Raw genomic sequence first — 19,333 nt, 5'->3', positions numbered from 1 at the left:
TGCTTATTTGCCATCTGTATACCTTATTTGATAAGATATATGATCAGTTCTTTTCTCTTTTTAAGATTTATATTTTTAAGTAATTTCTACACCCAATATGGGCCTGGAATTTGCAAAGCAACCCTGAGATCAAGAGTTGCGTGCTCCTCCAAATGAGCCAACCAGGCACCCCTCTTTTCTCACTTTTTACTTGAGTTGTTTGTTTTTTATTGATGAGTTTAAAGAGTTCTTTGTATATTTTAGATACAAGTTCCTTATCAGATATGTGATCTACAAATATTTTCTCCTGAGGTTAATTTTTGTGAAAGGTCTCTGGATTTCTTTTTTTCTTTTTCTTTTTCTTTTCTTTTCTTCTTTTTTTTTTTTTTTTGCATTTGAATGTCTAATTGTTCCAGCACTATTTGTTTAAAAGAGTCTGTTTTCTTCATTGAATTGCTTTTGTTTCTTTGTCAACTATCAGCTGATCATATTTGTGTGGGTCTATTTCTGGACTCTCTATTCTGCTCCTTTGATCTATTTGTCTATTCTTTTGCCAATACCATACAGTCTTGATTACTGTAGTTTCCTTCTGTTTTTGATTTCTAATTTAACTCCATTTGTATGACTTAAATGCTTTTATTATTAATACTTATTTCACGGCTTAACATATGATCTATTCTAAGAATGTTCCAAATATGGTTAAAAAGAATTAGTGTTAATGGGTGTTAAGTCAAGTGGGTTGATGATATATTTTTAAGCTGTATATATTCTTGCTGATTTTCTTTCCAGTTTTTCTATCAATTTTTGAAAGCTGAATATTGAACTCTACAACTATTGTTGAATTTTCTGTTTCTACCTCTAATTCTATCAATTTTAGTTTCATATATTTGGGACTCAGTTGTTAGGTGTTTATAGTTTATTATTTGTGTCTCCTACTAAGTTGATTCTTCCATCATTATAAAATGTCTTTCCTGTCTAGTAGCAACTTTTTCTTAAAGTCTGTTTTGTCTTTTATTAGTACAGCCTCTCCACCTCTTATTTTGGGTACTGTTAGTATTACATGTTTTTTTTTTCCCCCTATCTTTTTACTTTTAACCTATGTTTTATAAATATAAGATATATATAATATGTATATATATATATTATATATATAATTGGATCATGTTTTTTTTTCTATTAGTCCATTCTACATGTTTCTGCATTTTGCATCAGGGCATTTAATTCTTTACATTTAATGTACTACACATAAGGTAGGATTTATGCCCTCCATTTCACTATTTGTTTTGTTTTCTGTATGTCTTTTTTACTCCTATGTTCCTCCATTACTGCCTTCTGTTGTGTTAAATAGATATTTTCTAGTGTACCATTTAAATTACCTCTCCCCCCCTTATTAAAGGGTATTTTACTATGCATCTGTGGCTGTAGCACATCTGGCAAGTCACAGGGCACCATCCTCTGGGTCAGTGCCCTGTAAATGTTCCTGGTGCTGGGAAAGAGCCAGAGCTGTGTGCTTGGAGGATCTGCAGTGGACTTGGACACGGGGAAGCCAAACACACCCTACTACCCTCTTCCATGGTCTCTGCTCAATTGTTGTTCTCCTGGGCTTCATGGCTTAGCCTCCATTCACTTGACCTCTGCAGGAGATGGAGCTCAGGCTGGCTCCAAGGGAAGAGGAGGGAAGGAAGCTGCAAGGTCAGTTCACCCTATTCCACCCTTGCTCAGATGCCAGGGTAACACTGTGCCTCTTTTATTCTTTTCTTAAAGTTATTTTCTTATGGTTGCCTTGGGTATTATAACTAGCCTCCCAATTTAAAGTAATCTAGCTTAGGGGCGCCTGGGTGGCTCAGTCGGTTAAGCCTCCGGCTTCGGCTCAGGTCAGATCTCACGTTCATGGGTTCGAGCCCCGCTTCAGGCTCTGTGCTGACAGCTAGCTCAGAGCCTGGAGCCTGCTTCCGGTTCTGTGTCTCCTTCTCTCTCTGCCCCTCCCCCTCTCATGCTCTGTCTCTCTCTGTATCAAAAATAAATAAAAACATTAAAAAATATTTAAAGTAATCTAGCTTAGATTAATATTAATTTAATTTCAATAGTATACAGAAATTTGCTTTAATACAGCTCCATTCCCTTCCTTCTCCTCTGTGATATTTTCATTATACGAATTATATCTTTATACATTATAAGACCTCCAATACAGGTTTATTTTAGTTGCTTTATACAGTTGTCTTCTAAATCAGACAGGAAGGAAAAAAGCTACAAAAATTTCATTTGAATTGCTTTTCTATATTTATCTATGTAGTTATCTTACTGAAACTCTATTTCTTCATGTGGATTTCAGTTACTCTCTAATGTTTTTTCATTTTAGACTGAAAGACTTCCATTAGGACAGAAGCGATGGTTGTTAATTCTTTTAGCTTTTGTTTACAGTGGAGTATCTTAATTTTTCCCACAATTTTGGAGAATATTTTGCTGGATGTGGAATTCTTGGGTGATGGTCTTCCCCTCAGACCCCCAGCACTTTAAATATGTCATCCCATTGCCTTTGGCCCCCACAGGATGAGAGTAGGCCCAGTTTAAAAAACCCACAAAGTTCAGATGTTTTTCTTGAATACATTCTTCTCAGATTGTTATACATCTTGGATTAGTTTCTAAACTAAAGAAAAAGTTGATTTTGACAAATTTATTATTTATTATTTTTTTTTGAGAGAGAGAGAGAGAGAATGAGTAGGGGAGGGGCAGAGAGAGGGAGACAGAAGATCCAAAGCAAGCTGTGTGGCTGTCAGCATAGAGCCAGTCACTGGGCTCGAACTCGTGAACCGTGAGATTATGATGTAAGCTGAAGTTGGAAGCTTAGGTGACTGAGCCACCCAGGTGCCCCAATATCATATTTATATTTAAGTCAGGGCTTAATGTATACTTTAAACATTGCGATCATGAACTGTGGAATAAGATAGGACTAGAGACATGAATTGGATATATTCCTTAATTTCCATAAGCCTTTTTTTTTTATAACTGTACAATTGAGATAATGATGTATACTCAATAAGACTGACATCTTTTGATCTGCCATCATGACAGAACTTCTCCTAGTGGATCAATTATAGAAAAAGAGCAATCAAGATAAAAGTAATGACACTGCAAACTATTCAGGGTGGCCTGTCACTGTAAAATTGAATGTCCTTCAAAATGTCTCCTCTGCTGTTCCCAGTCTCCTGTTTCTTAAGTTATGTGTAAGAAGGCACAAGCATGGCAGTTTCTCATTTAGCTTTCTAGCATTTCTGTTCAATGGTTGGGTTCACCTATCAAATGCTATAAGAAAGATACTCCTTTAAGTACTGCAAAAGCGATGTCAGTGAGCTTAATATTGGATGATTTGCATATTTCCCCCTTTGTTTTAGTACCTCCACATAGAATTTTCAAGTGTATCCTCTTCAGACCAGGGATACTATTTAAAGAGTGCTTCCCCTGAGTCTGGAGAATCTCTGATAGTCCTGAAAAAGCCAAAATGGGAATTTATACTCCAGACCAAGTCTCTTGTTTTACATTCTTCATTTTTAGAATCACAAACATACTTGAATACTGTAGGACTCCAGGAATGTGCGAGATGGCACAGTCTTTTGTCTTTGTATCAATCAAAGCAACAGAACCACTAGAACTTCCAATCTCTTTCTCTATTTATCTATATCTACATCTGTATCTATTTATCTATTTATATATCTTTAGCCATGTCTGTATCTGAATCTCTTTATCTAATCACATGCATATATGATTACAAGTATTTGTTTACTATAGAGATTTGACTTGATGCAGTTGTGGGAGCTGCTGGGAAGTTGAAATCAAGTAATTCAAATGGAATGATGAGTGTAAAAATAAGGGAAAACAAGAACAGACTGGAATGTATAGGCTTGAGTTGGAGCCCATTAGAATGAACTGTGTCAATCGCATTACCACTAACCTTGATGGTGCGGCTATATTGCAGAAGTTGGGTTCCTTCATCACGGAGCTAAACACACACTTGAAGTTGGTGAAGCTGAAAAAAGATCTTGGTGAAGGTGGAGCACTTGAAAGCATGGTCATCATCTCACCAATGAAGTAAGCCAGCAGATACATGATAATTACAGCAAAGAGGTAGGCAATTGTATAGAAGACAATGTAAGTTGTAACAGAAAAATTGCCAAAATGCTTATTAAAAAAGGCAGAACAAGGTCACCTGGCTGGCTCAGTTCAGTTCTTGATTTCAGGGTTGTGAGTTTGAGACCCACATTGGATATAGAGATTACTTAAAAATAAAATCTCTAAACAATGAAAGGACAAAAAAAAAATGGCAGAACAGATTACATTCAAGCTATTGCAAAAGGAAAAAGAGAGACTTCAGTCTAGAACTAAGCCTAACCCCAAATATAGCAAATACATTCTGCCAATGGGCAGACTGAGGGGGGTCCATGGATGGAATATAACTAAGAGGAACTTGATTAGATATCAAGGGTGCAGGCCTTCTTGTTATACTATTCTGAACAGGCCAGGGATGCATCTTAGTTGAGAAGAGGGCTCAACGGAGCCTGACTCAAGTTTGGTCAAGGAGGGCTTCCTTGTCAATATTAACTATCAAAATAACTGTTGTTACACTTGTGTACTTCAAATCTCATAGAAGAATTGTCTTTATGGTCCAGTCGAACTGAGAAATTTGGGAAATGTAGTTCAGCTTAGCCAAAGTGACATACTGCAGAACTACTACATTCCTATTTGGAGACAATAGTTCTTCCTTGCGTCTTATTTTCCTGCAGTGAGATTCAGGTCAAGGGTAACGTATTCCCTGTCTCTCCTTAAAACAACAGGTAGATAGGATATTGATGGGTGGGACATTGGCTAACTCTGCCTCCTATTTCTACTTTCTGTGTTTTTTTTTTGTTTCCATGAGTTAAATTATATTCTACTTTAAAAAACATTTTATCATGATAAGAACAATTAATATAAGATCTAACCTCTTAACAAATTTTCAGTGGACATTATTGTTGACCACAGGTATACTGTGGTACAGCAGATCTCTAGAGTTTGTTCATTTTATTTAGCTTAAACATTATGACCACTTATTAATAACTCTGCATTTCCCCCTCAACTCCTGGCCACCACTCTTTCCGTCTTTGATTTTATATATTTGGTTATTTTAGATACCTTGTCTAAGTGAAATCGTGTAGTACCTGTCTCTCTGTGTCTGGTTTACTTCTCATTATTTGCTTCTATCTTAAGTGAGCTTTCTGGTCTCCTTCCCTCAGCCCCAGGTCTCTGCTCTCTGGTATTGGATGAGAGGCAAGGTTTCACTTGGGAGGGGGACCTGGTCATGTTTACTGAGAACTATACAGAGTTATCAGTGGATTTTCCTGGATGCAATCTGACAGAAAATAGCCACAACCAAAGCAAAAACATAAATGATTTCATTTTCATTTACTCTTAAAGGATAATTGGGAAATAGTTTACTTCCAAGGCTAAGGGTGTACCCTAAGCTTATAAAGCTTTGGAGATACTCAGAACAATGCTCTGCATTGTAAAGTCAATATATGTAAGAGCTGCTAAGGTCCAGGCCTTGCTCAGATATTCAGAAATTTCCATCCCTCTGTCTGTGGGTTCAGGCTTTCTCCTGTACTTCCTGTTCACATTTTTCTGAATGTAACCCAGGCTATGACAATGATGGCTGTTTAAAGGAGAGTCTTGTCATGCAGGCTATTTCACTTTCCCACCTTGTTAATTGGCTTCCATGAACCTGATGAAAGGTAAATACTTTGTATCTTGAGAGCTTGATGGTTAAAAATGGAAGGAAGAGGTAGTAGACTAAGTAATAGGAAAGTAAGTGAGCTAATTCCTCAGTGTTTATGGGAGGAAATCATTAGATGTTTTCTAAAGTTGACTTATTTAAGAATAAAAGTCTTCTCATGTTATTTAGAGTTATGGAGGCAACTACCAAAAAGAACTAAAACCATACATGAAAGGTTGTTTCCAGAGGAAAGAACTGGAAATGTGTTTGGCAAGGAGTGAAATAGAGCAAAACCCTATTTTATTCATTGTAATACCCTGTTTTTTGAAATTCCTTTTTTCCATCTGAATGTATTATTTTGATAATAATTAAGAAACAAGGCAAACTAAACACTTCCCAAACTAAACACTTCCCAGTAACTTTACACTATTTTACTTGGATACATCACATAATTTTGTTAATGATTGAAAATAAGCTCTATTTAACAAGGCAGAACAAAAAGGACAGAATTATTCTATTTCAGAGACTCCAAGAATATTGTTTCCAGCACTATGGGCAGGAAAATTAAAAAATTTTAATTTAGATACATTTTTTATATGTTTTAAAAAATACTTCAATTACAATGGATAAAGAGAAGATACAACTCAAGGAATATTTGGATATTGCTGGGGCACAAGTTTTTTAATCATTAACGTAATTGGGGTAGGAATTTTCGTGACCCCCAAAGAGGTATGGAAATACTCCTGCATGAATGTGGGGCTCTCCCTGTGTATTTGGACTGTCTGTGCCCTGTTGTCCATGATGACCACTCTCTGCTCAGCAGAAATAAATATAACCTTCCCACGCAGTGGAGCTCACTACTATTTTCTCAAAAGATGTTTCAGCAAGTTGATCTCTTTCCTGAATCTCTGGACAAGCTTATTTCTGATGCCAGGGTTAGCTGCCAGCCAAGTCCTACTCCTTGCCGAGTACAGCATCGAGCCTTTTTATCCCAGCTGCTCTGCTCCAAAGCTGCCAAAGAAATGTCTGGTGCTAGCCGTATTGTGGACCGTGGGAATTCTGAATTCTCGTGGTGTGAAGGAGGTGACCTGGCTTCAGACAGCCAGCCTAGTGCTGAAAATGGCTATACTAGGCCTTATTTCCCTGAGTGGAGTAGTGCTGCTGGTGAAAGGACGGAAGGAGAATGTAGAAAGATTCCAGAATTCTTTTGATACTGAGTTTCCAGAAGCTTCTGAGTTTATAGAAGCCATTTTCCAAGGATATTTTGCAATTTCAGGCGGGGAATGTTTGACATGTATAGCAGGTAATTAAGAATTCATTGAGAAAGAAAATCTCTAGTCATGACTTCATGCAATGTGAAATGTACTTTCTTTTTGAATATTCTGAGTTTTACTTTAAATATATGATGATTCAATGTTTATTCTTTCTAAATTGAGTCAGAATATGGCAGTCTTACGCATATCACCCAGTCTTAATGTTTCCCCCCCCTTCATTCAAAGGTGTTTATTTTATTAAATGACTTCTTTTTTGTTACTTTCTTTTCTGGGACCATAAATATGAGATCTCCATGTTAATCTAGTTTACTTTCTGCTAATGGATGAATTCTGGGATTGTGGAAATAGTTCCCTCCCATGAAACTCTGAATCCAGGAATGATCCAATGCCAGACTGCGTTTGTGTTGTGAGTGGGTGTGACACGCTTATTCTCTGAAGTACTTTTAAAGAGAAGAGAATCATAGATGCACTAAATTACTCTGAGGCCGGATTTAATGCTCTTTCCTTCAATTTCAAGACAGAAGATTTCTCTCTTCATTTTAAAAATCAATCTAAGGGTGCCTGGGTGGCTCAGTTGGTTGAGCATCCGACTTCACTTCAGATCATGATCTTGCACTTGGTGAGTTCAAGCCCTGCACTGGGCTCTGTGCTGACAGCTAGGAGCCTAGAACCTGCTTCCAATTCTGTGTCTCCCTGTCTCTCTGCCCCTGTGTATTTGGACTCTCTCTCTCAAAAATACATAAACATTAAAAAATTAAAAATAAATAAAATAAAATCAGTGTCTTCCCTTGACCTCTATCCTTTCCCTTTCACCTCCTAAGGGATCTTCCCCATTTATTAATTTTTTTCAACTTCAACCTTCTTACCAGTTCTTTTCCTTAATCTTTCAACATAAAGTAAGCTCTACTCTTAAAACACATACTGTATTTCCTTTAATTTTAGGACCCCCGGTGTCACTGATGTGTCCATAATATATTAAATAATTCGGTCAGCCAATACCTTATTAAACACTGACTATTTTTGAAACCTTGTAGTAGTGCCTTAAATGAGTCATATGGACTCTTAACCCTAAAGAGGCTAATGTCTAATGGAAGAGGCAATATCTAGATTTTGGTCTGACCTGTGGCACTTACGAACTGTGGCAGGTATCTTTACCTGCCTGGCTTACTTTTTTATTTTTTCTCCTTCATCTGCAAAATAGTCATTATAACTTAAAATCACTATAATTTTTGTGCTTTAATTAATGGCATGATAGTATTGAATAAGTGGTTGTAAGGGGAACATTATGGCTACTATGAGAATTTAGTAGATGGTAAGATCACTTTTAGCTGTGTCATCTAAAAGGTGGCAACTTTCACTGAACTCAAAAAATTCCAGCAGTAAAAATATATAAGTAAAACTGTGGAAACCAGAAGTATGCAGCTACATAAAAGACACAGCACATATCTTTAGGTGACTGCAAAATGGTTTCCATGTGATGAGCTGGTTAATAGATACGATTGCTAAGGAAGGATGCAAAGAGAAGTAGAACAAAATGGCGTAGGATTGGAGACAGAGGACTGGAGAAGACCAACTTTTAGAGGGCAGGTGGAGAAAGAAGATGCAATGAAGAAGTCAAAGGAAGTTTAGAGAATTATAAAAGAAAGTTACTATATGTTCCAAGCAGAGGGTATATTCAACATGGTGAAGTACTTCCAAAAGTTGAGGAGGATGAGGATTAAGCAGAAGCCATTTCACTAAGAAGTCATCAGTGAGCTTTGGATGCAAGAGGAAAGTCAGTCTGCATTGAGTTAAATGTGAAGTATTGAGGGAAAAAAAAAAGCTATGGAATGAGATTATTCTCTTATTTGTTTGTGATTAAATGTGCCACTGCAATTGAAAAGTCTAGGATAATTAGCTCAACTTTCTGTTTCTTTTTCTTACTTTGTCTTTTTCTCTCTTTTTTTTAAAATTTTTTTAAATGTTTTATTTATTTTTGATACAGAGACAGAAAGAGCACAAGATGGGGAGGGACAGAGAGAGAAGGAGACACAGAACCAGAAGCAGGCTCCAGGCTCTGAGCTAGCTGTCAGCACAGAGCCTGAAGCGGGGCTCGAACCCATGAACGTGAGATCTGACCTGAGCCGAAGTCGGAGCCTTAACCAACTGAGCCACCCAGGCGCCCCGTCTTTTTCTCTCTTATAAGGATAGAAGAAATATCTCTGGTTTCGATTTTATTCATCTTGTTCCATTGCCAGAGATGTTTCACTGTTGGATAATTTTTCTCTGCTGAAAATAGATTTACAAAATTTACTAACTTATAAACTATTATAATTCTTCACAAGCAGCTGGCAGTAAACAAAGGTGGAGGAATGTCAGTGTATGCTGGTGTTAATTTACTTAATAAACTTCAAGTACAGCTAAGCTCTAGTAACTCTTTAACCTGTAAAAAGATGATATGTAGTTGGCTGACTTAACACATTGCAGGAACATCTATCTTCTAAGTTCAAGACCAAGGATATTCACTGTCTGGCCATTATAACCTTGAATTATGTTATGTTATATTATATTCCTTACCTTCTCTGTATAAATCTAATACATAATAAGGAAAAGGCCCACAGGAAAGTATAGTTAATCCTATAAGTTTCCTTTTTTCCTGTTCAAAACCTTTGACTAATAACCATAGTCATTAATAACTTATTGAGTGCTAGGCATTTGGTTGGAATTTTATTGTCTCTATATTTTCCATTCTCCCCAATATACAGGTAAGGAAATTGAAAACTTAGCAGTCAATAAATTGTCAGAAGCCCACACCTAGTAAATGGTCCAGGCAGCATTTAAATGAGAACTTTCTAATACTTTACTCTTCAAATGCTTAATCAGCTCATATTAGTATACACCATGGACATTATATTCCACCCCTGGGCAGATGCAGATGAAACAGATTCAACATATATCAAGGGACAGATATTTATTAATCAGAGGGATTTGGCTTTAAGTAACAGAAACCTACACACATTGGCTTAAAGAATAAAAGAGGAACCTGCTGGAAGAATAATGTATTTCAAGGAAAACCTGAGTAATCAATCTTCAGGAGCAACAGGAAGCTGTAGGACTTAAAAACTAGAGCTTTCAGCCACCTTTCTTTTTTTGCCACCATCATGTTGCTTTTTTCCTGATTCTCTGTTTTGTTGACATTTGGTTTAAATTCTTTTTTTTTAAAATAGTTTATTGTCAAATTGGTTTCCATACAACACCCAGTGCTCTTCCCCACAAGTGCCCTCCTCCATCACCACCACCTCTTTCCCCCTCCCCCTTCCCCTTCAACCCTCAGTTCATTTTCAGCATTCAATAGTCTCTCAAGTTTTGCATCCTTCTCTCTCCCCAACTCTCTTTCCCTATTCCCCTCCCCCTGGTCCTCCATTAGGTTTCTCCTGTTTTCCTGTTAGACCTATGAGTGCAAACATATGGTTTCTGTCCTTCTCTGCCTGACTTATTTCGCTTAGCATGACACCCTCGAGGTCCATCCACTTTCCTACAAATGGCCATATTTCATTCTTTCTCATTGCCATGTAGTACTCCATTGTGTATATATCTGCACAGGACCACCCCCATTATACAAATAAGCAACAAAGTCCAGGGACATAGCAACCAAAAACCCAGATCACGTGTCCTTTCTACTATTTAGATGATTAGTGTTGCTTATTTCATTCAAATGCAAGTCCTTCTGACTAAATTTTTTAATGAGGGTTCCAGGAACTAAGGCCACCAGGGCAATCTCCAAAAGCTTGAAGACCATTTCCCAGGAGAAAAGAGCATCCAGAGAGGTCAGAGTTGACAGGATGGAGTCTGTCTGCACACAGATAAAATTATATGGGATCAAACCGATCAGAACAGAGAAGAAGAAATGTACAATCGAGATGTTCAGAATCGGAGCTGAGAGGTTCAAGAACCAGTTTGGTGTCATGGGGAAAAGTCTCAAAAACAGTAAGAAAAAAAACAAGCTGTTTCTGTTCTCCTCCACCTTCCTCTGCAGTAGGGATACTTTATCCGGGAAGTAGGAGACCACCAGCTGTTTGCCAAAAATACTAGAGAGCAGGTAGCAGCACGTGGCGCCTACCGATGTCAACACACAACACAGCAGAAGCCCCAGCCATGGTCCAGACAAAGCACCAGCTAAAATCTTCAGGAAGCTGGAGCCAGGGATGGCAAAGCCCTGTTTGTAGAGGTAGGCACTGCAGAACAGCAGGAACATGTAGGCCTGGTGCTCCTTCCGGTACTCTCGAAGGACCTCAGAAAGTTCCCGCAGCTCGGCCAAGTCTGAGGGGAACCACAGTGACCGGCCTCCAGTCTCCTGGTCTGAGCCCAGCGTCCGCCCGCGGGGCAGTTGCGTCGACAGCAAGTACAGGGCGAAGGTGCAGCGGATGAAGACCAGCAGGAGGCCAACCAGGGGGCGCATCTCGGTGCCTGGTTTAAATTCTTGAGAGGAATCTTCTTGTGTACTGGCAACGATCGTTTTCCCGTGAGTAGAGGTCTTATAGCTAACAGCTGTAAGGACACAGGGTCACATTATATCACAGAACTATAATGTTCAATTCTGTATGTCAGGAATAATTCTCAGATAATGGCAAAATTGGGAAAAACAGTGTGATAAATGGAACAATATTTGAGAATAAGACTATCCTAGAAAACCCATTATCTATGATGCTAAATCATGACCTCTTTTCTTTTTTGCACTTAATACTGACATAAAGGGAAGGCAAAGAGCCTACAGGGAAAGAGAATTTATGATTGACTCTTTTACATTTTATGTATATGCTGTGAGAATGTATATTCTCTTTTCTTTTTAATATTTATTTTTGAGAGAGAGAGAAAGAGAGCAAGCAGGGGAGGGGCAGAGAAAGAGGAGGACAGAGGATCCAAAGTGAGCTTTTGTGCTGACAGCTGAGAGCCCAATGTGGGGCTCAAACTCACAGGAGCCATGAGATCATGACCTTAGCCACAGTTGGACACTTAACTGACTGAGTCACCCAAATACCCTGCTACTAGACCTTATAATAGGATGGTTTTGCTAGCCAAGGAGAACTTTCTCTCTTATGTTCCCAGAAGAAGTTGTAATTCTGCTGAGATCTAAAGGAAGAGTAAGGATCAACCAGGCAAATAGAAAAGGAAAGAACATTCTACATGAGAGTATGGATATAGGGGGTATGACATTTTTGAAAAACTGAAACCTTTAGGCCTATGACACAGCACAGAGGACCATCAAATCATCATGTTATATATATATTCTTGTAGCTCTTAATTTCTTTTCATATGGACATTTACCACAATCACTATCATGACTTTTATTTATGTGACTATTTAATTCATGCATAGCCCTTCTTGAGGTTAGACTTTGTTGGTTTTTGCTCGCTATTGTATTCCACTACCCAGATTAAGTGCCTTGTACCTAATAGATGAGGCTGAAGACACAGGTAGTCTCCAAAGGATACAGGGTCCTATGGGCTCATCTTTGATTTTCATTCTTGCCACTTTCTTCAGAAGTTTTATCATCTATATGGCAAAGGAAGAAATTTTCTCCTTTTTCCCACTTAACACCAAGATCATCTAAGAAAGGAGATAGGTGTGTAGAAGTACATCAGTGTGTTTGTGTCTATGTGTATGATTAAGTGAGGTAGTGGCCAGGGTGGATAGGAAGAATTCAGCCCTATTGGTAATACAGGAAGCAGTTTTAAAGATAGATTTAAGCAATAATTTTTACTAATTGTTATTTTGCTCTTTTATATGTAATAGGGGAGCTGAAGAAACCCAGAAAGACAATCCCAAGATGCATATTTACTGTGTTACCTCTGGTGACTATCATTTATCTGCTGGTTCATATTTCCTACCTGACTGTTCTGACACCCAGGGAAATTCTTTCTTCAGGTGTGTATGCAAGTGACTAAGGCAATAAATAATAATAATGACAGTTCTAGTCCTTTTAGTATATGTAAGTGTCACTTTACCAGTCAGATTGCTGTTTGCTTTTCATTATTTTATATAGAGAGTCAACTTGTAATTTTCAAAAATAACAAAAGGGCCAAAGAGTATGATTTGGCTTAGGAAAGAACTTTATATTTAAGCATGATAATATGGAAAAACATATTTCTGATGATATGGAAAAATATTTATAATGCTGACGTATGATGCAGACTAGGTTCAAAATATTTGTATCCCTTTAGTGATCTTTCTTCACCAGAGTGACACTATATAATTAGTGCTTAGGTCTGTTAAAACTTTTACAAAAGAACCCCACAACTTTTACAACAATGAGTTTCTAAACATTCTTCTAGGGGACATAAGGAATGATAAACTTGAAATGTGGGACATTAGCAGTTAAAAGGGTAAATGTTAGGGTCAATTAGTGGATATAATTAATAATATTAATATGTAATATAATAATGATTATTATACATTACACTAAAATTTATGGTGGCAAAGGGGCCCTGAACATATTGGAAATAGGAAATAAACTTCTGAGATAAACTGTTATCCAGTACCTTTAAGACTAATCTTTTGAGTAGCTATTACTGTTTTGGTAAATCTTTGAGGCAGTGGAGGTAAATCTAAGAGGTTTAATATCAAAGTAGTAACATTCTTTGCCTCGATTCTTGTGTTACTGCCATTCAGGAAGCTGCCATATGCACGGTATCAGTGTTGAGTCACAATGATCTAGCTCTCATAGGGACCTGTACACTAGATATGATTTGAGTGTTTGTGGGAACAAACCAAATGCTAAATTAGATAAGAACAAGTAGTGATTTGTTAACTACTTTGATTATGTAGAGAACAAATTTATAAAATTAATTCTGGGTGTGGTCAGGGCTGTTTGTCAGGTGACCCAGACTTTATGGTTCATTGAATCTGGCATCTGTTATGACTACCACTGCTCTGGTCATACTCATTGTTAAAAAAAAATATGATTATCTTCTCTGGTGTGTCCTAATAGTTGTAGCAATTTTATGGGTGGCATGATTGTTCCACACAAGTGGAAGTCTCATAAAGGAAGACCCATGAAGTGTTTCGACTATAGTTGCTCATGATTTGGTTTTTAATCCTTACTCTTCTAGGAATATAATCCTCAGACCTTGTTTAGATTCTGTAATAATTTTCTTGAATTCAAATATCTATTTTCTATTGTATTAGGAATTTAAGAAGATAATTAAAGCTATATATGAAAAATGTATGTATAGGAACAACCACCATAGCATTACATATGAGGGCAAAAAAGTAAAGATCACCAAAGTATCCAACAAACTTGAAATAAATAAAAAATTTAGGGAAATCCAAATAATAGGCCATTCTGAGCTTTTTCAAGGACCATATTTTTATGACTACTTAAAGTAAAGAAACAATGTTTATAATGTAACTGTGATGGAAAAGCAGGATCTATATTATGATATAAAATGGAAAGTAAATAGTTAATGATGGAGACCCGTTGGAATGATACTGTGGGTGATTTTTAGTTGGTTCTTTTTTGGATTTTCCAAATTTTCTTTAATGAACTGTATAATTTACATAGTGAAAGAAAGAAATTATAAGTAAAGGAAATAGATTTCGAAATTAAGGAAATGTAAGAATTAAGGAATAAGTGTTTTCAATCAAATATATTTAAAAGATATGAAAAGTTCCAGAGGAATAAAGAGTATCTAAGATGTGGTGTGAATTGGGTGCTACATTTGCTTTGACGAACGTTAACCTGCTTCTTTGCTGATTGTTCCCTTAGGAAAAAAAATGAGCATAATTTTAAATACGTGTTACAACACCGTGGGAAGGATGTCTCTCTAGAACGAGGTGTGTGGAAGTATCATAATGAGAAGCCTTGGTTCCCAGCTTTTCCAGCTTGAGGATTTCAGCGTTATTTAAGTCCTGCTAAAACACTGCTGACAGGGGTGCTCCTATTTAGTATTCTGGAAGGTCCCATGTTATCTTTAAAACTACAGAATATTGTCATAGGAAGTGGTACTCTAAAACAGTAAATAAAATTTGAAAGTAAAAAAAAAGCAAGCCTAAGTGTGCCTACACACACACACACACACACACACACATGCACATACCTTGCTTGAATGCTTATATAGGCATAGAAAATTTCTGAAGAAATATCCAAAAAGATATTAACAGTAGTTACATCATGGGTTCATGAATGAAGGATTGGTGAGGAGAAGGACATTTACTTTTTACTTTATGTGCTTCAGTGCTATTTATTTTACTTCTTACCAAAAGCATCTTTAGTAAAATTATAAAAGAAAGTAAATGACATGAGAAAAAGAATAAAAAAGGAAAAAATTACTTGTGGAATAGAAATAAAGATTATGGAGCAGAGTTGAACTAGAACCTCCTCTAATTATAATCAGTCGGGTTTGTAGAATTCATGGCAGGAAATCAAAGGACAGGGGCTTTACTAGTGGGAAGAAGCATTTCTGAGGTGTGTTCGAAAATGGAAAATGTGTGAAAGTATGGGTGTCCAGGAGGAAGAGCCAATAAGACTTTATTTGAAATGAACAATAAGTGAGACCGGAAGTACTTTAAAACAAGACACAAAATTGTAGAACAGTAAGGTGAAACTAGCACTTAACGCTGTTTAATACATGCTTTGCTGAAGTGAGCACACACTTAAGGCTGTTTAAAATGGGTTCAAAAATAAAGATTTTTAAGAAGAACCATTGATGCTAATTTAATTTTGTCATATTGAAAAAGTGTTACAATTTGTTATAAGTCATTATGTTGATCCCTTAGAGGCAACATCTGTGCCAGGGCAAAGCCCCAGAGGACACCTACTGGTAAGGACACTCGGTCTTTGTGTTCTCATTCGACTGAAAGACTGAGAACTTATTTCTCTGTGTCTAAATGATCTGTCCTAGCTTATATCTACATAATATGAATTGGACTCAGTTTCTCATAAACAGTGGGTGCATTTTTTCATTGGCACCTTTATTAATCTATTGATTTATAACAAGTTAGTGTTTATAATGTAAGATCTTTTCACAATCTCTTCACTTGTGACAACCAAAAAATGCCTCCAGATATTGCCAAAAGATCCCTGAGGAGCAAAATCACTTCCCATTGAGAACCACTGGTCTATGGTTTAGATAAGCACCCAAAGGCCTTGAGTGGTTTAATCTACACGTAATTTGTTTTCTCTGTCTGCAGGGTTGATTTTTAAATTTCTGTTGAGTATTTCAAATTGCATCACAACATGGGGCCTTTGTAAGGCTCCTTCCTGTGTCAGCAATGTGGCTTTCTTTGACTCTGACTGCATCTATTGGTGATCTGTAGTTTTAGAAAATAAGTATGCAATCATCAATTCAACCATTCATTTCACAATTATTATTGAAAACTTAGATAATATTTCTGAGACTTATTGAAGTACAAGTCTTTATAGTAGAGAAATGAATGATCCTTGCCTTCAAAAAGTCAAGTTTCTGGTCTGTTGGGGATGATGTATGAGATGGTAACCATACAGTGTGATAGGGCTAAAATGGTGTTAAGTACAAGTAAGACAAATAATAAAATTAAACAAAATCTAACTTTCCTAATTCCCTTTGGAATTCCCTGCTTTCATTTAGAGATAATCTTTAAAGGTTTGTCATTAATTTCTTGTTTTTAATACATAGCTTGTTTTTTTTTCTACAGATGCTGTTGCTATCACGTGGACTGATAAGAGTAATCCCCTCATTAACATGGGTTATTCCTTTTAGTATTTCTGCCTCAATATTTAGCAACCTTTTAGTTAATGTATTTCAATCATCAAGAGTAACATATGTTGGACAAGAGGGCCAACTGCCTTTGCTATTTAATATGCTTAATATTCACTCCTCTCCATTTATATCAGTGCTAGTATTTGTCACTATGACATCAATTCCCATTGTCACCACAAATCTCATTGACCTGATAAGCTATCTTTATTTTGTAGTTTTTATTTGGTCTGTATTATCAATGATAAGAATACTAAAACTGAGATACCAAGAACCAAATCTACCTAGACCTTATAAGGTAATTTTTTTTCTGTGAGAAATAAAATACACTGGGTGTAACCATTTTTGAAGACTATATTCAGAACACATATGGGTAGATCCTTTTACTACTAACAAATTGTGAAACACATAAAGGTAATCTGTTCTTAGTTTTTATTGGGTAGATTTTACTCAGTCTAAAATCTCTAAGGTTCTATTAGGTTTACCAGAGAGAAAGAAACCTCTGGGTGGTAAAGCAGACCAGAGATCATTTAATTTACTATGCGCATCAATATCGCGTACAGTCAGGGTCAGATTTAGCAGGTGGGAAATGCCAACTTAATTTGATCACCAATGAATTCCATCTTTACCACTTTACTTCTTTTAAACTTATATTCAATTGGGATGAGGAGCATGAGACAACATAAGGATACTATTGGAGAAAAGTGGCCTTGATGCTCTGATTATCAGAGTAGTCTTGGTAGGCTGAGCTTCATTTTAAAGGCTTTGCTTGGCTTATTACATTTAATCCTCTCAGTAATACCAAAGCCAGATACTACCCTTATCCCCATTTTACAGATGAGGAAACACTTTTAGAAAAGTTGTTACTTGCTCAATTTCATGCTGTGGGGAGTAGAGCCAAGATTGAAATCTAGAAAGTCCCTTTGGAGTTATTTGCTTTTTAGCACATACAAATAAATATAAGAAATGTATACTGTATATGATTTAATAAAGAACAAAGGGAGAAAGAAAGCAGTGTTCTAATAATCAACCTTGGTTGATTTATAACTAACCTTCCTTTTCTATCCTTCCTTCTATTTCACCCATCCAGCCATCCCCTTATTGTTGCATATTTGAGTATCAGTTCTTGAAAGCAACTATATTTTAAGCACTTTACTAAGTATTCTAAGTGAAGAAAGGAGTAAGGCTTGGCTCCTGCACTTAGGCAGAGAATAATGTATCTGGACAGTCAGGTGAACCAAAAATCATAGTATGATTATTGCCACATGGTGGCCTCCAGAAGGTGTTAAAAAAAAAAATACATGGGGAAGGAGGGTTCATTTTGTTATTTCACCTCTGCTCCTCAGTTTCTTCAGAACTAAAATGGGAATAAATAATGTCTACCTCCTAGGAATATGGAATGTTTAAGTGGTCTAAGATATCAAAGAATCCAGAGTCTAGAATTGATAGTTATGATTTATTTTATTTGATACACGTTTGCATCAAAAAGAAAGGCAAGGGCAACCATAAATATAAGCAGTTAACATTTGTCTTGAATGTCACATGAATGCTCTTTTCATTTCCCCCGATTATTTGATAATTAATACTGAGCTGTATCAGGGATCTTGTAAAACATAGAGACGTTTTACAAATTAGGAGATTTCTTTTTTAATGTAAGCTCTATGCCCAACTTGGAGGCTGAACTTACCACCCTGAGATCAAGGGTTATATGCTCTACTGACTGAGCCAGCCAGGCACCCCCCCCAAAAAAATTCTTAATTCTCTAAGGAATGACCTTTTAATTAAAGGGTTTCATAAATATGAGTATAGCTATGTTATATTTTGGGGGTATAGATTCATATCTATTTATTGAAGATACATATCAAATGTGACTGCCTATTGAATTTTCTCCCTAGTTTGGGTAATGTTTGCTGCAGGACACTTAATTTTAATGCAAAGTACATACCAAGAAAAGGGCTTGGCAAAACCCCACCAAAAATAGGGAGCATTATCTTGGCCAAAGTTTTTTTTAAAATTTCTTTTAATGTACTGAGACTATAAAGTCATATTATTTACCTGTCAATACCTGCCTGAATAACCGGAGTATCTGAGGATACTGTGTTTCTGACACGACTTTCTCACTGCCTTGAGATAATATCTTAGGAAAATTATGACTTTGAGCTTTAGGAACTCCCTCTTAATAAATTCCTACGGCCTAGATCAGAAGATGGTTATATTACTAGCAAATGATCATGATTATTCCCACTCATGAACAGCCAAACACTAGATGTTCATTCCCTTCAACCATTGCATTGATGTTGAGAGTCTTCAACATACTGCTACTAAGCCAGATTTATCTAAACTCAGATAATTTAGTCCATTTTCTTTCATTAAAGAGACCAAGTTATGGAGCCAAGAAAGCCTTTTTTGGGATCTGCAATTCCTGGGCGAGGTTCTGTGACTCCGGGAGTGGGGAGTCAGGAAAGTCGCGCCTGGCAGGGAGGGGTGAGGTAATTTATGGGCGAAAGACTTCCGGTCAGTCCTGGGAGGGCAGACAACCAAATAAGGGCACTTTAGGGACATGGTGGGATGGGATAGGTTACCTCCTCTGTCAGGGTGATGGGAAGCTGGGGCTTCATGATTGG

At 36.9% G+C, this 19,333-nt stretch overlaps 1 protein-coding gene and 1 pseudogene across 1 annotated transcript in view; one reads left to right on the top strand and one right to left on the bottom strand.

The window, feature by feature from the left end:
* Positions 1-3,898: 3,898 nt before the first annotated feature.
* Positions 3,899-19,333, top strand: part of SLC7A13 (solute carrier family 7 member 13) — a 23,407-nt gene continuing 7,972 nt past the window's right edge. The window contains 5 exon segments of the mRNA XM_029923299.1: positions 3,899-4,065; positions 6,355-7,025; positions 12,769-12,900; positions 16,648-16,676; positions 16,678-17,007. Of these exon segments, the coding sequence (XP_029779159.1) occupies positions 3,899-4,065; positions 6,355-7,025; positions 12,769-12,900; positions 16,648-16,676; positions 16,678-17,007 (1,329 nt within the window).
* On the bottom strand, positions 10,578-11,434 carry LOC115279207 (annotated as a pseudogene).

This window comes from Suricata suricatta, chromosome 15, assembly GCF_006229205.1.
Source record: "Suricata suricatta isolate VVHF042 chromosome 15, meerkat_22Aug2017_6uvM2_HiC, whole genome shotgun sequence".
Taxonomy (NCBI): Eukaryota; Metazoa; Chordata; class Mammalia; order Carnivora; family Herpestidae; genus Suricata; species Suricata suricatta.
The sequence above is the reverse complement of the archived record's forward strand: the minus strand, read 5'-3'. Positions and strand labels throughout refer to the sequence as shown.